At 43.6% G+C, this 15,269-nt stretch overlaps 1 protein-coding gene and 1 pseudogene across 2 annotated transcripts in view; one reads left to right on the forward strand and one right to left on the reverse strand.

Annotated features, from left to right (window-relative positions):
- Positions 1-15,269, forward strand: part of LOC147903481 (histidine kinase 5-like) — a 113,526-nt gene that overhangs the window by 43,797 nt on the left and 54,460 nt on the right. For both annotated transcript variants that reach the window (XM_087372493.1, XM_087372494.1), the window contains exon 6: positions 59-192. In XM_087372493.1, coding sequence (XP_087228619.1) covers positions 59-192 — 134 coding nt within the window. The remainder of the gene's footprint in view (positions 1-58; positions 193-15,269) is intronic.
- LOC147903482 (uncharacterized) lies at positions 12,453-13,582 on the reverse strand (annotated as a pseudogene).

Raw genomic sequence — 15,269 nt, forward strand, 5'->3', positions numbered from 1 at the left:
CATTTACGGAATACTTTGAAGAGGATGAATTATTTGTCTTGATTTGATTGAGATACAGGAACCATGAAGCTGGAGCAAACAAAGTTTAGACCCAGAGAATTGCTGAAACGTGTACTACAGACAGCACCATTGCCTCTACAAAATAGGCACTTAAGCCTCCAAGGTTTTGTCGCAGATGATGTACCTGATGAGGTAAAATGTAGACTTTTAAGTATGGATTTGGACTAGGTTCTTTTTTGTGTAAATTTACTTTAATTGAGCCAGTCTGCAAACTAGTGCTGTAAAATGTGGAATGATCTTTGAAGGTGCTAGTTCTTCCTTTCTTTCACAAGTTTTTAAGGATATAAGGGTTGTATGTTGAATATCCTTCATCAATGTGAGGCATGGAAGAGCTCAGACAAAACCAATTTTGTTTTCCTTAAAAACTGTCAAGACAATAGAGTACAATAAGTGAAAGGTACGTCTTAAAGTGTGTGCTCCAACTCATTGGCTCCAAGGGTACATAGATGCCTGGCTTGTCTTGAAAAGCCTTGAGAGGAAGGCTTTTAATACCACCTGTCGAGCTTTTGAGAGTGGAGAGCACACACGAGTTGCAGAAACTTGCACACATGATGGAGCAACGCAGAATTGTGGGTTTTTGAGACACCGTATACCCTAAACTAAGCTGTAAAAATTATTATTGTATCAACCTACACTTGGTTCAAGATCTGAAATTTCAGAAATGGTCTAGGACATGCACTAGTTACCCATATTGTGACCTAGGCACTAGTTACCTATATCGTGACCTAGCATAGACTTAATATTACAACCCATGAGGGCATTATCCAATCTATTATCCAACCAACTGCCCTTGAGGAATCAATAGGCTGTTGGATTCCAAGGCTTTCCATGTCCGAGGCAATTCAGCAGATCAAAATTGAGCTTTCTCTTGTCATGCATTACAAGACAAAAGCAGTTGCAGTACAGCTTTATAGGAGCTGTATGTACACTTGTGCAGCAGCCACAACAATAAAGCCACACATGGTATAGTCGGCAGGACTCATGTGATGATTCATATTCTGACTTCTTTCTTTTGTGTGGTTTTTGTTTCAAGAAAGGACTTTTATGATGATGAATGAAACTCCGAGAGCCAAGCTCAAGAGAGAAGTATAACATGTAAGGCATGAGAAAACAATACCCTAATAGGACAAAATCAAGATCCTATTAAAGAGCTAGAAAATATTCAGGGCTGATGCTGAAAGTGCCACCTCAACCTTGTGGGGGATTCCGAGAAGAATGGGGAGTTGGTCCACTTCCTCAAGAAAACATTCCTCCTGGTAGAGACTGCCCATGAAGATCCTTGGCTACCTAGGTGCGTACCGTGTTTGTCTAGATACTAGCCAATGTGTGTGCGGGGTGGACTTGGGAGCCATCCAAAGCCTCTGTGCATCCGGATCTCCGAATATGCCATGCCAATATGCTTGTCAGAATTCCCATGAAGTATCCACAGAGGCATGTGCAGGCCCTGGGGCGCTAACCCAATATATAATATGTTACTACCCTCGTCCAAAATCCAGGGTATAGGGGGCCAAGGTCCACATATAATATGCATGGATTTCCTAAAAAATGTTCAAATATGCAAGGGAAAAATATGAAAATTTCATGTCACCTCTCTCACAAAATATAAGGTATATACCTTGAAAAATATACAAGATTTTAAGATTTGTACATATTTTTCATAATATGTGAGGTCCAAGGGGGGGGGTCTTTTGGATGAGGGGGGGGGTAAAACAAAAAATACACTAAAATATGAAAACTCATCTCCTTTCAAATTAATGTAACCTTTTCATGTGTTACCCAAATTTCAAGGTGTAAAGACATATTTGAAGTTCTTTTAGTGTAGAACACAACCATGTTAATTTGAATAATTTCTACTCATGGCATATTGTTAAATTCATCTCATATTCAAGATTTTGATAGGTTTTCTTACTAAAGGGAGTTGGCGCCCCAGGATGCAGGCCCGTACAGAGAGCCAGGAACATTGTCCAAAGAACATGACTCAACCAGATGTCGACGAATCGAAAGAGCCCGAGAAGAGTCACGTTTCTCGTGAAACACCTGAGGCCTTGAAAGAGAGAGTCAAGTCCGAGCCTCAGGTCATGAAGAAAGGAGAACGCATCAAGGCGCTCAAGAGTCTAGCGATCCCCTTCCAAACGATCCTTACTTGTCTGTAGTTCCATAAGCAATGTTGAATAGACTCCTCATCAGAGAGACATCAAATACATGTGGAATCTATCCTGAACCATAATTTCCAGTGGTTTACTACGATCCCTTCATGAATAGAAAGCCAAAAGAAAAGAGTGATTTTTCTCTTCCTAAGGGATTTCTAGAGTCCTTAAGCATCTAAAAATTCTCCTAATGAAGAGTTGTGGTGGGCTTCTAGCCTCGAAGACTAAGCTGAAATCTCTTGGCATTACTAACTGTGTATTGAAAGAAGGGGAGGCTCTTCTCTCGATATCCTACATCCATTTCTGCTCCCCTAGGTCTCATTGCAAATACTTTATGGAGACACCTCCATAGAGCCAAAGCCTCCTTGAGCCGAAGGGAATGTGACTTGGATTAGGGTCTAGATACCATCTTGTCTCCAATAATCACTACAATCCCAATAGGCTGAAATGTAATATGCATAAGAATATCGTCTATAGATCTAGATAACATGCCCCCAAAATGAACATCAAAGACCAAGGCATCCCAGTCTAATCCTCATAGTCCCACAACCTGAAGTGGGATTAAAAGCCCCTAGCCATGTGTCCCGAGAGTGAAACCTATCACCCGGAAGAACCTAATCCAAGGGTATGGCTGCATCAAATTGTTGGATGCACTTCTTCTGAGGTGACTTAACAATTGGAATTTGTGATTATCAAGAAGGCATTTGAAGATCTTTCAAGAGCCCATAGAGAAAGCATGACCTCTCTCCCATGAAGGCCACTGCATATAGTGAGAAGACCTGGTGGTCTGCCATGATTATCAAGTATACTGTCATTCCATATGATTGCCTACCTATCAATCTATGGCGAGAGGAAGGGGGGGCTCTTCAAAGAGTACTCTTAAAGCTGGCCCAGGCTTTCAGAATAGTAGTCATAAGAGGAGAGGAGGGAGCCTTGAGATGGGATGAACACTTATCTACTTGGTATTATCCTTCCAATCTCCACCTGTCAAAGGAGAGCATGACTATGTGTATCTAATGAAGGAATCCTTCCAAGGTTCCTATCTTAGCAAGAGTCCTCTGACACACACCTTGCATAATAAAGCTCTCCTTGCAGACTTGCAGAGTGTCGAGGACTTAGAGCAGCAGGACAAGCCGGATTCCGGCATGATCATGGAACCATGGACTAGTCACATTCTCACGTTCATGCTCTGTTTTCTCCTCTCTTATCACACGAGGTCAACCAAGTTATCCGTGAGGATCTACTACAGCTACACACATTTCGGACCTGGTTGGGACCGAGTGAACTCTCAGTGAAGCTTAGCTTCTATAGAGATCACTTCTTACATATCACAGCGGAGGGTTTCATTAACCCACCAGGATACACGTAGATTCACCTACCCCACTCGTTGAGGCTCTCTCTTGGGCAGTTTTTGATGGGATATCTCAAGGTATATGCCTCAGGCACACCTTGGTTTCTATGTGTGAGTGCTACAGGCACAGTTAGGTACCCACAAGCACAGTTAGATGGTGGAGAGCCACATAGGATGATTGAGAGAATCTAGGAGCAGATTGAGGAGATGATTGTGGAGCTCTGAAGTCATCAGTGATGTCAGTGAGCATGTATGAGGTGCCTACTTAAGGACCTCACTCTTCTTCATTCTACAAAAAAAAAGTATTTTGAGTTTGTGTCCACTCTTTGCTTTCCTTTCAGCTTACCAACATGGTATCAGAGCCCTTTGATCCCCCTTGAGCCCATTTCTGCCACATCATCTTCTTCTTTTTCATCTTCTTCTTCCCCATCTTCCTCCTTCTTTCCAAAATCTTTGAGAGCTTGGTTCTCTACCTACAAACGACCATTGCCCAAACCCTCTGAGCTGTAAACTCCTCTAGTATGGGCGAACTTCCACCTACAAGCAATTGAAAAAAAAACGTCTCTGTTGGCTGCCATTCTCCAAACAGCGCATTTTTTCGCCATTCTTCTATTGCTCAATACTCCCTGCCTGCTTCGCCATTGCTTGAGCCCTCTTAGGAGTAGATGGGCGACCTCAAGACGAAGATTTTGAGTCATTTTTCAGCTCATTTGGTTCAGTAACGAAGGAGAAATCGTCAAAACTCAGGTTCAGCCTGTAGCAACTCCCCCGGGCAATAGCGCGTGCCATTTCGTCCAACCTCTGTGCTGGATCCTCTCTGGTATATGAGCTTTCTTTTGCTTCACAAAGCCTTCTTTTCCTTGCTTTGAAGAGTGAGCTACAAGCCCTCCAAGTTCAGCCTTTTGGTTTTGACAGTTTTGGACAAGTTTTGGAAGATGATGCTACATAAAATGCTACTCTAGCACTTCTGAGTTTTTGAAGTTTTCAATAGCATCAGTACAAGTGTGGCTTCAGTTTTTCTTTGAATTGCTAGACCTGGTTTTGATTGGAAAGTATTCATTTTAGCCACCTCTATGAAGCATGTAAGTGAAAGCATCATTGTTTGAAATTTGGTCACAAGACTTTGCTACATTAAATGCTTATATTTTGAAGCATTTCAGTTGTTATTCTAAGCCCTGTAAGAGAGAAGACACTGCCCAATACCTGGGTTAGACCCTCTCATGGCTTGCTTATGCAAAATATGTGAAAAGCCAAAACATAAAGCAATGTCTTGTTATGCTACAAAGGATGAAAATGCCAACCTGACTTCCTTGTTGAAGATTGCCAAAACAATGGTTGCCAAAAAGGAAGCAACTACAAAGCCAGAGATCTACCCTCTCATGGCACTTTTATTTGACTCCAAGTACAAGAAAAAGATGAAGGATAGATACCTAAGATATGCTTCTCTACACAACTATGGAGATGACAAGATAATTGTTCTCTTGAAGGATATGATTTTCAGATCCACTTGTTCTATCATAGTACCATCTTATAAGGCACTAGACACTGCCCATGTGGTAAGACCTTGCCTTGACATGGATATTTTGCCTCCACAAAATGAGGCATCCCATGAAGATTATGCATTTTAAATCATCTCTATGTATGCTCCAGATCTCTCTTTTTATGTCAAGGTACTCAGCCTGGATAGTCCTCCAAAATGAATGAAAATAAACTATTGTGTTTTGTGTGTTTTGTAAACACCTCTGGTCACCTTATGATGTAGGCCATGTGTATGTTTTGCTCCATGGTACCTCCTGCAGACATTGTGTGCATGTACATGCAGGGGAGATAACCATTGGAAGGTTTTTTTGTATCCCTTTTGTTTACCTTACACCCATGGGAACCCTTGCTAGCATGAGAACCTAGCCATAGATTTATCCTTGACCACCATGAGATGGCATGAGAAACTATGAGACTAGATGTATCCTTGACATAGCCTGAGGCATTCCCTTGAGGGGGGGTTTGATGGGATATCTCAAGGTATATGCCTCAGGCACACCTTGGTTTCTATGTGTGAGTGCTAGAGGCACAGTTAGGTGCCCACAAGCACAATTAGGTGGTGGAGAGCCACATAGGATGATTGAGAGAATCTGGGAGCAGATTGAGGAGATGATTGTGGAGCTCTGAAGTCATCAGTGATGTCAGTGAGCATGTATGAGGTGCCTACTTAAGGACCTCACTCTTCTTCATTCTACAAAAAAAAAGTATTCTGAGTTTGTGTCCACTCTTTGCTTTCCTTCCAGCTTACCAACAGTTTCGGGTCTCTTCACATAGACTTCGCATCGAGAGCGGCAGAGCAGAGCGACTACTCAAGGAGAGGCGCATATGCACACTGTGTGACGTGCAAGAGGTTGAGATAGAGGAGCATTTCATCTTCAGGTGTCCCGTGTACTATGAGATCCGAGGGCGTTTCTGCTGCCTCTTCAGGGATAGTTATGGGATTTTGGCATGTTTCCTCTCCTACCCAGACTAGCGGTGTTTGGCAGGTTTCATTCATGAGGCACTTAGACACCGTGAGAGGATACTCTGAGCACGGAGACAGGAGCAAACTTCTTCCTTGGCTGATCCCTCTCAGAGCTCTATCACGGAGTTCTTTCAGCTAGATCACATGGACCCCCACGAGACGAGGCCTCGACATGACCGTGACCCGGAGCCTGTGACCCAACAGCTTAGATAGAGGGTCGACACACAGATCACACTTGGGGACATCCCCTCCTTGTTTAGAGTCGGAGCTCGATCGAGGGGGGTCACAGTAGCCCTGGTCAGACGCAGAGCTATGAACAGGAGACGTGCTAGAACTGCACCTCTGAGTGGCCAACTTCATGCCTCCACTGCCTCATCCATCCTGATATCTTGCTGCTGCTGATGATGATAATGATATTGATGATGATGGTGAGATTGATATATAGTCGACCATCGACATGACTATGTTGTACTTAGGACTTAGTACTGCCATTCTACATTTTTGCATTTTGCATTGGTATGGACGCTTGTTTAGTAGCTCCACTACCATAGCTTGTTGTATCAGGATTTTCACAGTCTCATAGACCCATCGGTCTTCCGAAGACTTTAATAAACTTTCTTTCTTTGCAAGTCTAGATCTATCTTATTTGACACTACCTTACCACTTCGGTAGGATCAGAGTCTCCCAAGCCACCGTGGCCTCAGTGTCGAACCCTCTAGACAACTTAAAAGAAAATTTCTTATCAGTCTTTTGAGCTGAGTGATGCAATCCCTAGAAAAGCACCAATAAGAGCAAACAAACCATGCCATGGCCATCGATATTTATCTACCACCACCCTATAAGCAAGGTCAAGTTTGGCTGAGCTCCAAAAAAGGATTTTTCTCTTGTTGCTCTCCAACATTGGGGCAAATGATTGCGAAGGAGAGGTGACCACACTGACCTGGTAGCCCAAGAATCTAGCAGAAAGACACCTCAGAACACAGTGAAACCCAAATTAGCCCCCCAACTTGGAGTATCCTGGGCACTGATCCAAAAGCAATCGGGTTTATTCCAATCAATATGTGCACGTGTTGCCAGACAAACTAAATCCAAGGCTGCCTTGTAGAAGTGAGATTATTGTTGGAATTCACACAACTTAATCCCTCTCACATAAAATATAACACCGAGAAGTTTATCATACCAAAATAGCACTCTCATATATAAAGCAAAGCACTCAGAAATCACCACTCATCCCTACGGGGCTTGTTGTGGTGAATTATAAGAGAACACACTCTGATGAAGAGCCACTAAGGCTACAACTGATTTGCAGTCTTGGACTGCATAAAATGTCACTCGCACACGACTATGTCCACATCTACATAGCAGGAAGCTAACACATGATTGTGCGATCGGAAAACCACACTAAGGGATGTTGCAAAGCAGGGTCTCCCTTTGTAGAGCTCGCCATATTTGATTCTTTTTGCTTCACGTCGCAATGCTCTTTGGTAGCAGTATTTTTCTACGTGTCCTCTTCCATAAAATGCGCAAATTATGCCTTTCTTCTTGCCTTTTCCCTTAGTTGCAAAGGCTGGTTCACTTGTTCCTACACTGTTGATCTTTGCCCTTTTCTCCTCACTTAAAAGCATGGAAACAACCTCATGATAATATAAAGAGTCAGAGTTCAACCTGAGGATTGTGACAATCTCTGAGTGCTTTGGAGGAAAGTTTGTAAGAAGGACAGCTTTGGCGTCATCATCATCGACTCGAACATCCAACACTTGCAATTGCATCATGATGGACTGCATCTTGTTCAAGTGTGTCGCTAAGGATTCTCTTTCTCCCATCTGAAGGGCCAAGAGTTCTTGCTACAACATAATCTTTGAGTTCTTCACTTTGGAGCCAAATAAAGTCTTGAGGATAGTCCTGTTCTGATGAGCCGTCTTGGAAGTGTCTACGTGATGAAAGTATTCCACAACCAAAGCTCGCCCCAGTAGTCCTAGGTCTCTCTCGCTCTTTAGCTCCCAAGCCTGCATTTTCTCAAGTCTCTGGTTATTGGGAGGCTTCTTCTCTGACCCGCCGGCCACAACCCGCCAACCAACCTTTCTCCATAAGAAGCAAGCGTACAAATAGCTGCCAAGATGGAAAGTTTCTTCCATCGAATCTCACAACAGATGTTTCGGGTGGCCCAGACTTAGAAGTTTTCCACCATTCATCCATCTTGGATTCTCCTACTAAAGCAACTATCAACACAACTTTGCAAGTACGTCGATTGTTGGTCTTCTTTGACGTGGACTTTGTGGCCTTTTGAGAGCAATGGGAACTCTTATCACATCGAACCTTGGAGACCTTTGAATGGTTTTTTTCACGTGCTGATGTCGGGTTCCCAAGCGCATGAGACCTCTCAATCTCTCGACTAGAAAACTCAATAAATCCTCACAATAATTTCACGGCCTATGAGCCGACCTGCTTTGATACCAATTGTTGGGCATCACGATTTAATCTTTTTCACACAAAATATAACACCGAGAAGTTTATCACACCAAATAGCTCTCTCATATATTAAGCAAAGCACTCAAAAATCACCACTCATCCCTACGAGGCTTGTTGTGGTGAATTACAAGAGAGCATATTCTGATAAAGAGCCACCAAGGCTAGTATAACTGATGCATAGTCCTGGATTGCATAAAATGTCACTCACTCTTTTTTATTAGTGAAATCTTTTATTTTTGTGTGGGAAACCCCAAAAAGAGGTAAAAACCCACCAATAAGTACAAAGAAAAAATTTACAAGTAAAGCCTCAGAGCAAAAGTCATGAGGCAGCCAAGTAAAAAGTTACAAGATCAAACTGGAGGAGGATCCTCCAGTTTTAGATTGTTGCTTTGTAAAAATTGATGCAATGAAGAAACTACACCATAAAAAAAAACCACCTGTTTTTTGCCCTTGTGATTCTTCTTAATATAAGCTGGAAGCCGGAATTTTTGAATCACAGGGTTAAAAATCTGTTGCAACGTAGGATGAAAAGACTCTAGAGAAAAAGAAACATCTACATCATGAACAGAAAGAGACTCTGGCACAATCTTCACAGACATAGGAACTGGATCAATATCTGTACTCTCTGAAGAAGGAGCATCTGACAAAGAGCTACATCAGATAAATCAGGACCCATCATGTCAGCTTCAGTCAGGATAGCAACCTGAGAGAGAGCATGCGGATCATCTTGTAAAATCCCCTCTGCAAGGGGCACATCCATATCGTGAGGAGGAGACTGATGGTGCTCAATAGGGGTGCGATCCTGAGCTTCTTTAGCAAGAGAAAGATTGGCCTGTGATTTATCTACCTTCCTCTAGTAGTGCTTCGGAGCAGTAGAAGAGGGCTTCTCCAATGAAGCCATAGCAGAAACCGGAGGAGAAGGGAGAGTAACCTTGATAGCCATAGTCACAAAAAACGTTTCGTCTGTTTTGCCGTTTCGTTGTTTCGACAGGTTTTGTTTCGTTTCGTTTCGTGTTGTCAGATGAAATGGATAGGTTTTGAATTAATACTTAATATATACCCTTATAGGTACAAAAAGATATGTTATATTTTTTAAGTTAGAGTGAACAAAGAGAAATATAAAGTCAAGATACTAAAAGGAAATTCAAATCATAAACACCTTGGATTCTAGAAAAAATGGGGCAAAAATGTTTATTTTGATTTGGGCGAAACAAAGGTTTCGTTGAGAGCGTTTCGTCCTATTTTGAAATGTTTCGTCTATTTCGCGTTTCGAGGTTTCAAAGAGGACGAAACGGGTTTTCATGTGACTATGTTGACAGCTGAAGAAGGAGTAGGATGAGTGGGCCTGGATGCAGAAAGGCAATCATGTGCAAAATGACCAACATATCGGCACCGATAACATGCAGTGGGAAAAGATGCAAAATGCAGCCTGATGCGCATCGGATGGGCAAATCCCAAATCAAGATCCAGAGTAGATGGCACGGGCTGCATCATATCCCACAAAACGCAAAGGTGAACATCACGGGAAGCTTGCAAGAACTCCTGTTGCGGAACATGAAGAGGCCTCCCCAAAAGCGTTGCAAGAGTAGGAAGATGCTGAAGAAGAGGCAGAGGCAGCGCTTTGAGAGTAATCCAGACCAGATAGTGTGTCAGAAGGGTAGTAGAAGGATCGAAAAGTGGATCCCAAGGCATCACATAAGCAAAAAAAGCCAGCCCCAGGAACACCAGCACGACTGACAAGCCGCTCCACCACATCAGTCGAAGAACAGTGGGCATAATAAAACCCTTTTCCTAGAAAGACAAAGGAGGAAATACAATCCGGACCCACTGCGGCTTCAGCCCAACGACGACGATGAGTGGTAGAAAGAACCCTGCCCATAAAGTAGAGACAGACTCCAAACTGCTGAGCCTGTCGAAGACCTGAAACCAGAAGGGCAGAATCCAATGAACAAACAAATGGGGAGCCCGATGAAGGAACATATGTGACAGAGGCTGAACATAACTGGCATAGAAGATCCAGCTGAAGGGAAGAAGAAGGGCCATCTGCAACATCAAGCTTTGCCGATTTGAAAGAGGATGAAGGTGGCAAAGCACCGCGCTTCCGTCGAATGAAAACTCGGGCAGGAGGAACAGGGGAAGCGGGAAACACAAAAGAGATTTTGGGAGGAGCAGCAGTAAGAAAAGATGGAGAGGAAGGTGATGGCTGCAAGGAGTGTACAGATCGCACACGATCAGCGAGGGAGAACTGAACGGAGAAGGGACTGCAGGCTGAATCAAGAGGCGGGGATTGTACGGACGTCCGTATAGATGATACGGATTGCAAAACTGGTGAGGGGACAGATGTAGAGGTGGCGAAAGTATGTACGGACAGACCTGGGGGCTGCAAAATTGGCGACAAGATAGGTACGGAAGAGGACGAAGGCTATACGGATGGGGAAGAGGGTGAAAAATACACAGAGGGGGGCTGGTAGGGTACGGATGAAGGCGAGGAAGGCCTTGGGTTGGACGGACAGGGTACAGAGGAGGGCTGAGGTAGGGGCAGAGAGGGAGAAGCAGTTGAGCTCTCCATCACACATACACACACTCACACACCACACACACACACAACATAAAATGTCACTCACACACAACTATCTCCACACCTACGCAGCAAGAAGCTAACACACGGCTTTGCTATCAGAAAGCCACTAAGGGATGTCGCAAAGCAAGGTCTCCTTCTTGTAGAGTTCACCAACCGACTATTTGCCTCGGATCTTTGTCCACTAGCTTGCCACGAGCTTCCTCCAATCACCAGCCAACTACTAGCACGAAGGTGACTCTCATGTGGATCCAGAGGTTACGATCCTTTGCAGAGAGTTTGGGGAGAAGAGAAGGGGCGTGACGAGAACACCGCCTTCTTCAACCACGTGATGATCTGCATGGGTGAGTGCCACATGGCACAAGCACTTCAAACCTTAGGGCATTGCACAACCCTTGGAGGTTTACCACACACAACTAAACCTAACAGTTATGTGGAGTGGCATCTAAGAAAACAATGGTATCATGAGCCAGCTCACTATCCAAGAGCTCCTAAGCCTGACTGAGGGGAAGTCTCAGCCCAGTACTTGAGATCTCAGAAATGTGCTCATAGCTTCAGCCACAAATAGATATGACAAGGGTGCAAGGTAGCATCCCTGGTGGCGAATTGATCTAGAAATCTGAAAACTCTGTCCCCTTTCTCCGCTGATTAGCATGTGGCTGTGGGCTGATTTGTACAAGGAGGAAACTCGTCTAAGCCAAGCATGCGAGAAGCGGAAGTGTAGAAGAGTACCTTCCAAACCCCAATCTAGTTTGTTGTAGGCTTTCTCGAAGTCCAAGAGTAGAATGGAAAGCCTTTGGCCACTTTGCATAGCCCAGTGTGAGACTCCCAAAATGGGTGAAGGGTTCATCAAGTGAGACTCTCATGTCTGGCTTCACGAATGATGGGATATCTTGCCAAACTCTATATCTAGCATCATCTCTGGCAACTATGTCCAGATCTGTTGAAAGAAGTAAGGCAAAAAATCTATAGCTATGCACAAGACTGCCTCAAGATCTGATTGTAAAACCCCATTTGAGTCAACAAGCTAAGAAACAATCTTTGAATGGACATTCAATACTTAGAAGATGTCCATGACTTGATTCTTGAAAGTTGAAACACAAACATTCTACATGCTGCATAGGTGCAATTTGCAAAACTTAAAAGGACCGAAGATATATCATGATTCATGATTCATGTCCAAAGGACTGAAGATATATCATTACAAATAGTAGCGAGTCGTGACTTGTGAGTCGTGACATAAAGTAGTGAGTACAAAAAGGGGGACCAAGGTCTAATATAGATGCAAAAAGTTTTACAGTAAGCTTTACAACTATCAAGAGCCTAGGGCCTAGGTCCTGGTCTCTAGGTACTCCCATCACTGTCAAATCCAAGACTATGATCATTCTCACTAGAGGATGATGAGGATTCATGATACCCCTCACCATAGTCACCCTCACTAAGAACATTGCCCTCCTCATCATACTTCGGCTCTCTAGCCACAGGGGTGTCCTCGGCAACAGATGTGGTTGATATGCTCTCGGAGCCGCGCCTCACATAGGTTCGAGGAGTCAATGGCACGGATGTCCTAATACAAGCTGTGGATGCTCTGCCACCACGAGCGCCACCAATTGGAACGGTGACCCTTCTCTCAATGCGAGTGCATGACACTCGTTGATCTATCTCCTCCAGCTCCAAGTAGAGGTCCTTGAAAAACTGGTCTTGCTCTGGATCTCCCTCTCTGGTAACAATTCTAAGCTTATTTGCCGATAGCTTGTACTCAATCCACATCTATCTGAAAATTTGATGTGTAGACTGTAGTTAGAACTTAAGACTTACAACTTAAAAGTGTCAAGTGACAAGTACCATTGTATACAACTTACAAGTATGGAGAGCAAATATGAGTTTACAATATAGAAAGTTGAAAAGTCTACCTATCTAGCCATAAGCATCTCATGCATATTGCGCAACATACTTAAGTTAGAGCGACACTAAATAAGCCACTCCAATTGTATTGTGCTAAGCTTGTTGCATATCTTTGTGTAAATGAGAGAGTAGGCGGACACCCGATGAGCAATCCTAATGTACATCAAACATTAATGTTAAGTAAACGAGTACAAGAGCCTAGAGGTATGAATTTAAATCTTAGAGTGTAGTGTTCTAGCTTTAGATTTCTAATTACCTGTGCAAGAACCCTCATAGCTACTTTTTGTAGATGGGGCAATTGGTACCCAAAAGACTCCCACTAAAAAAGAGGTTTGACCAAGGAGTCTCTCTTCCAACACACGGTGGAAGCAAATGCGGTTCCCCTGTGGTCATTGTAGTTTAGTAGTTCTTGAAGAAATGCGCCATGCTTGTCCTCATGCAATGCTTTAGGAAGATATGCGTCTCTATCGGAGGCCAGTCCTCGTATGCCGTAAAAAGAGAGGGGGCCTTGAAAGCAGGATGCATGAGGGCAGCAAAAAACCATGGATGGGTCGTTTCATCCACTTCTACCTCTTGTTGAGATGTCATCCCGCTTTGGTGTGGTATCCAAGATATCACTAATGTCCAGAATAATGATAAGTTAGACTCGAGAGATTATTAATTAACATTCAAAATCAAAGAAACAAAATTCAATATTAGGATTGTAGGTTTATAAGTTACCATGACGAACTAATATCCGTATCTAGAATGGTGGAGGCGCTAATCTCTGCAATGGTTTCTTTCATGAAGTGATGGAGAAGCCCCAAAGTAGCCCCCTCCATGTCCGACATGCGTAATACCTTGTACAAGGGTGTAATGGAAATGACAATAGCCTTCACCCCTTGCCAAAAAGTCTCTCTCAAGCAAAGCCATACAATCATTTTTGGGGACAACCCAGGGTAGAGTACCTCTTATTGACTTTAAATACATTCACTTTAGAGGGACACCTCAAGGCTGAGAACCTTATTTGACTCAACACAAACACACATAGAGCTAAGCATCATCTACCACCTTATAGAGGAATAGATCATGCAACATAGTAGATGAAGCTTCCTGCTCAGGTCCAGTAGATGTAGCATAAATATCATTGAGCTTATCCAGTTCTTCTTAGTTGAAGTAGTGAGGTCAAGTTGATGAAGCAATTTGTTGACCAACCTCACATCAATAAGTGCTAGTGCTTTGTCATGCAGCTCATCCCTAGCTGAAAGTGGTGCTGATGAGTCTTTACCATGAGGATGAGGCTCCATAGTGTCAAACCGAGGTAGCAAAGGCAACAAGCTGAAATAGATAACCAGTAAATAAAGGAGCTGGTCGTCTAGGGCTCTAAAATGACTCAGCAGCTTGAGAAATGAGTGAATAAATGTGTCCAACTGCTGGTGGATGACCTTTGCCAAAATGCAAACCCTAATGAAAAAGAAGCAAGAATGTGCCTCGAAATGGAGAACTGAATGAGAACCAGCAAGTATATGCCTTGAAATGTAGAACTGAGTGCTGCAGTAGGTCTGGACTCCTCAAAACAGCTCACCAGAGCACTTTGAAGTGCAAAAACAGGCTGTCCACGTTGAAGGTGGCTCCCTAGAACAATTTGAAATGAAGTAGCAGGCCTCCACAACCCAAAGAGGCTAAGAGTAGCTCGAAGGTGACTGGACATGCAGCTCCAAGGTGATTTAGGGTTTTGAAATGCTGGAGCAAATGAGGAAAATGACCGAAATCACCTCTGATGTAGACGGTTATGCCCCAACAGCACCAAAACATTCTCTGGAAAAAAACAGCACCAAAACACCTTGAAATTGCAGTAACAGCTCCAAAACAGGTCGAAAAACCTCCAAAAGACCTCAAAAATCTGCAAATAATGTGTCTGGGTGGTCAATTTCTGCTGTAACAGTCGGAAAACCCTAAAAGCGGGGATGAAGCAGCTCTGAATCAGCTCGTATGCAGGCATCTCTTGGAAAACGTGCTAGTTAGGAGGCTGTGGAGAGGCTAGACGGGCAGAAATGTTCACAAAAAGATGCAAAACAGAGGCGAAATGAGGACAGTAAGGATGGCAAAGGGTGGAAAGCAGCTGAAAGGAGAGAGAAACGAGCTGAATCTGAGGCGGAAATGTGCAGGGCTGAGGCAGCTGCAGGAAGAAAGGTTTGAGCAGAATTAGGGTTAGGTCTAGGATGACGTGTCAGCTATAGCAGGACCTGCTCTGATACCATGTTAGAAACATGGTGT

Source organism: Dipteris shenzhenensis, chromosome 3, assembly GCF_047967505.1.
Source record: "Dipteris shenzhenensis isolate YYH24624 ecotype China chromosome 3, Dip_SZ_1.0, whole genome shotgun sequence".
Classification (NCBI taxonomy): Eukaryota; Viridiplantae; Streptophyta; class Polypodiopsida; order Gleicheniales; family Dipteridaceae; genus Dipteris; species Dipteris shenzhenensis.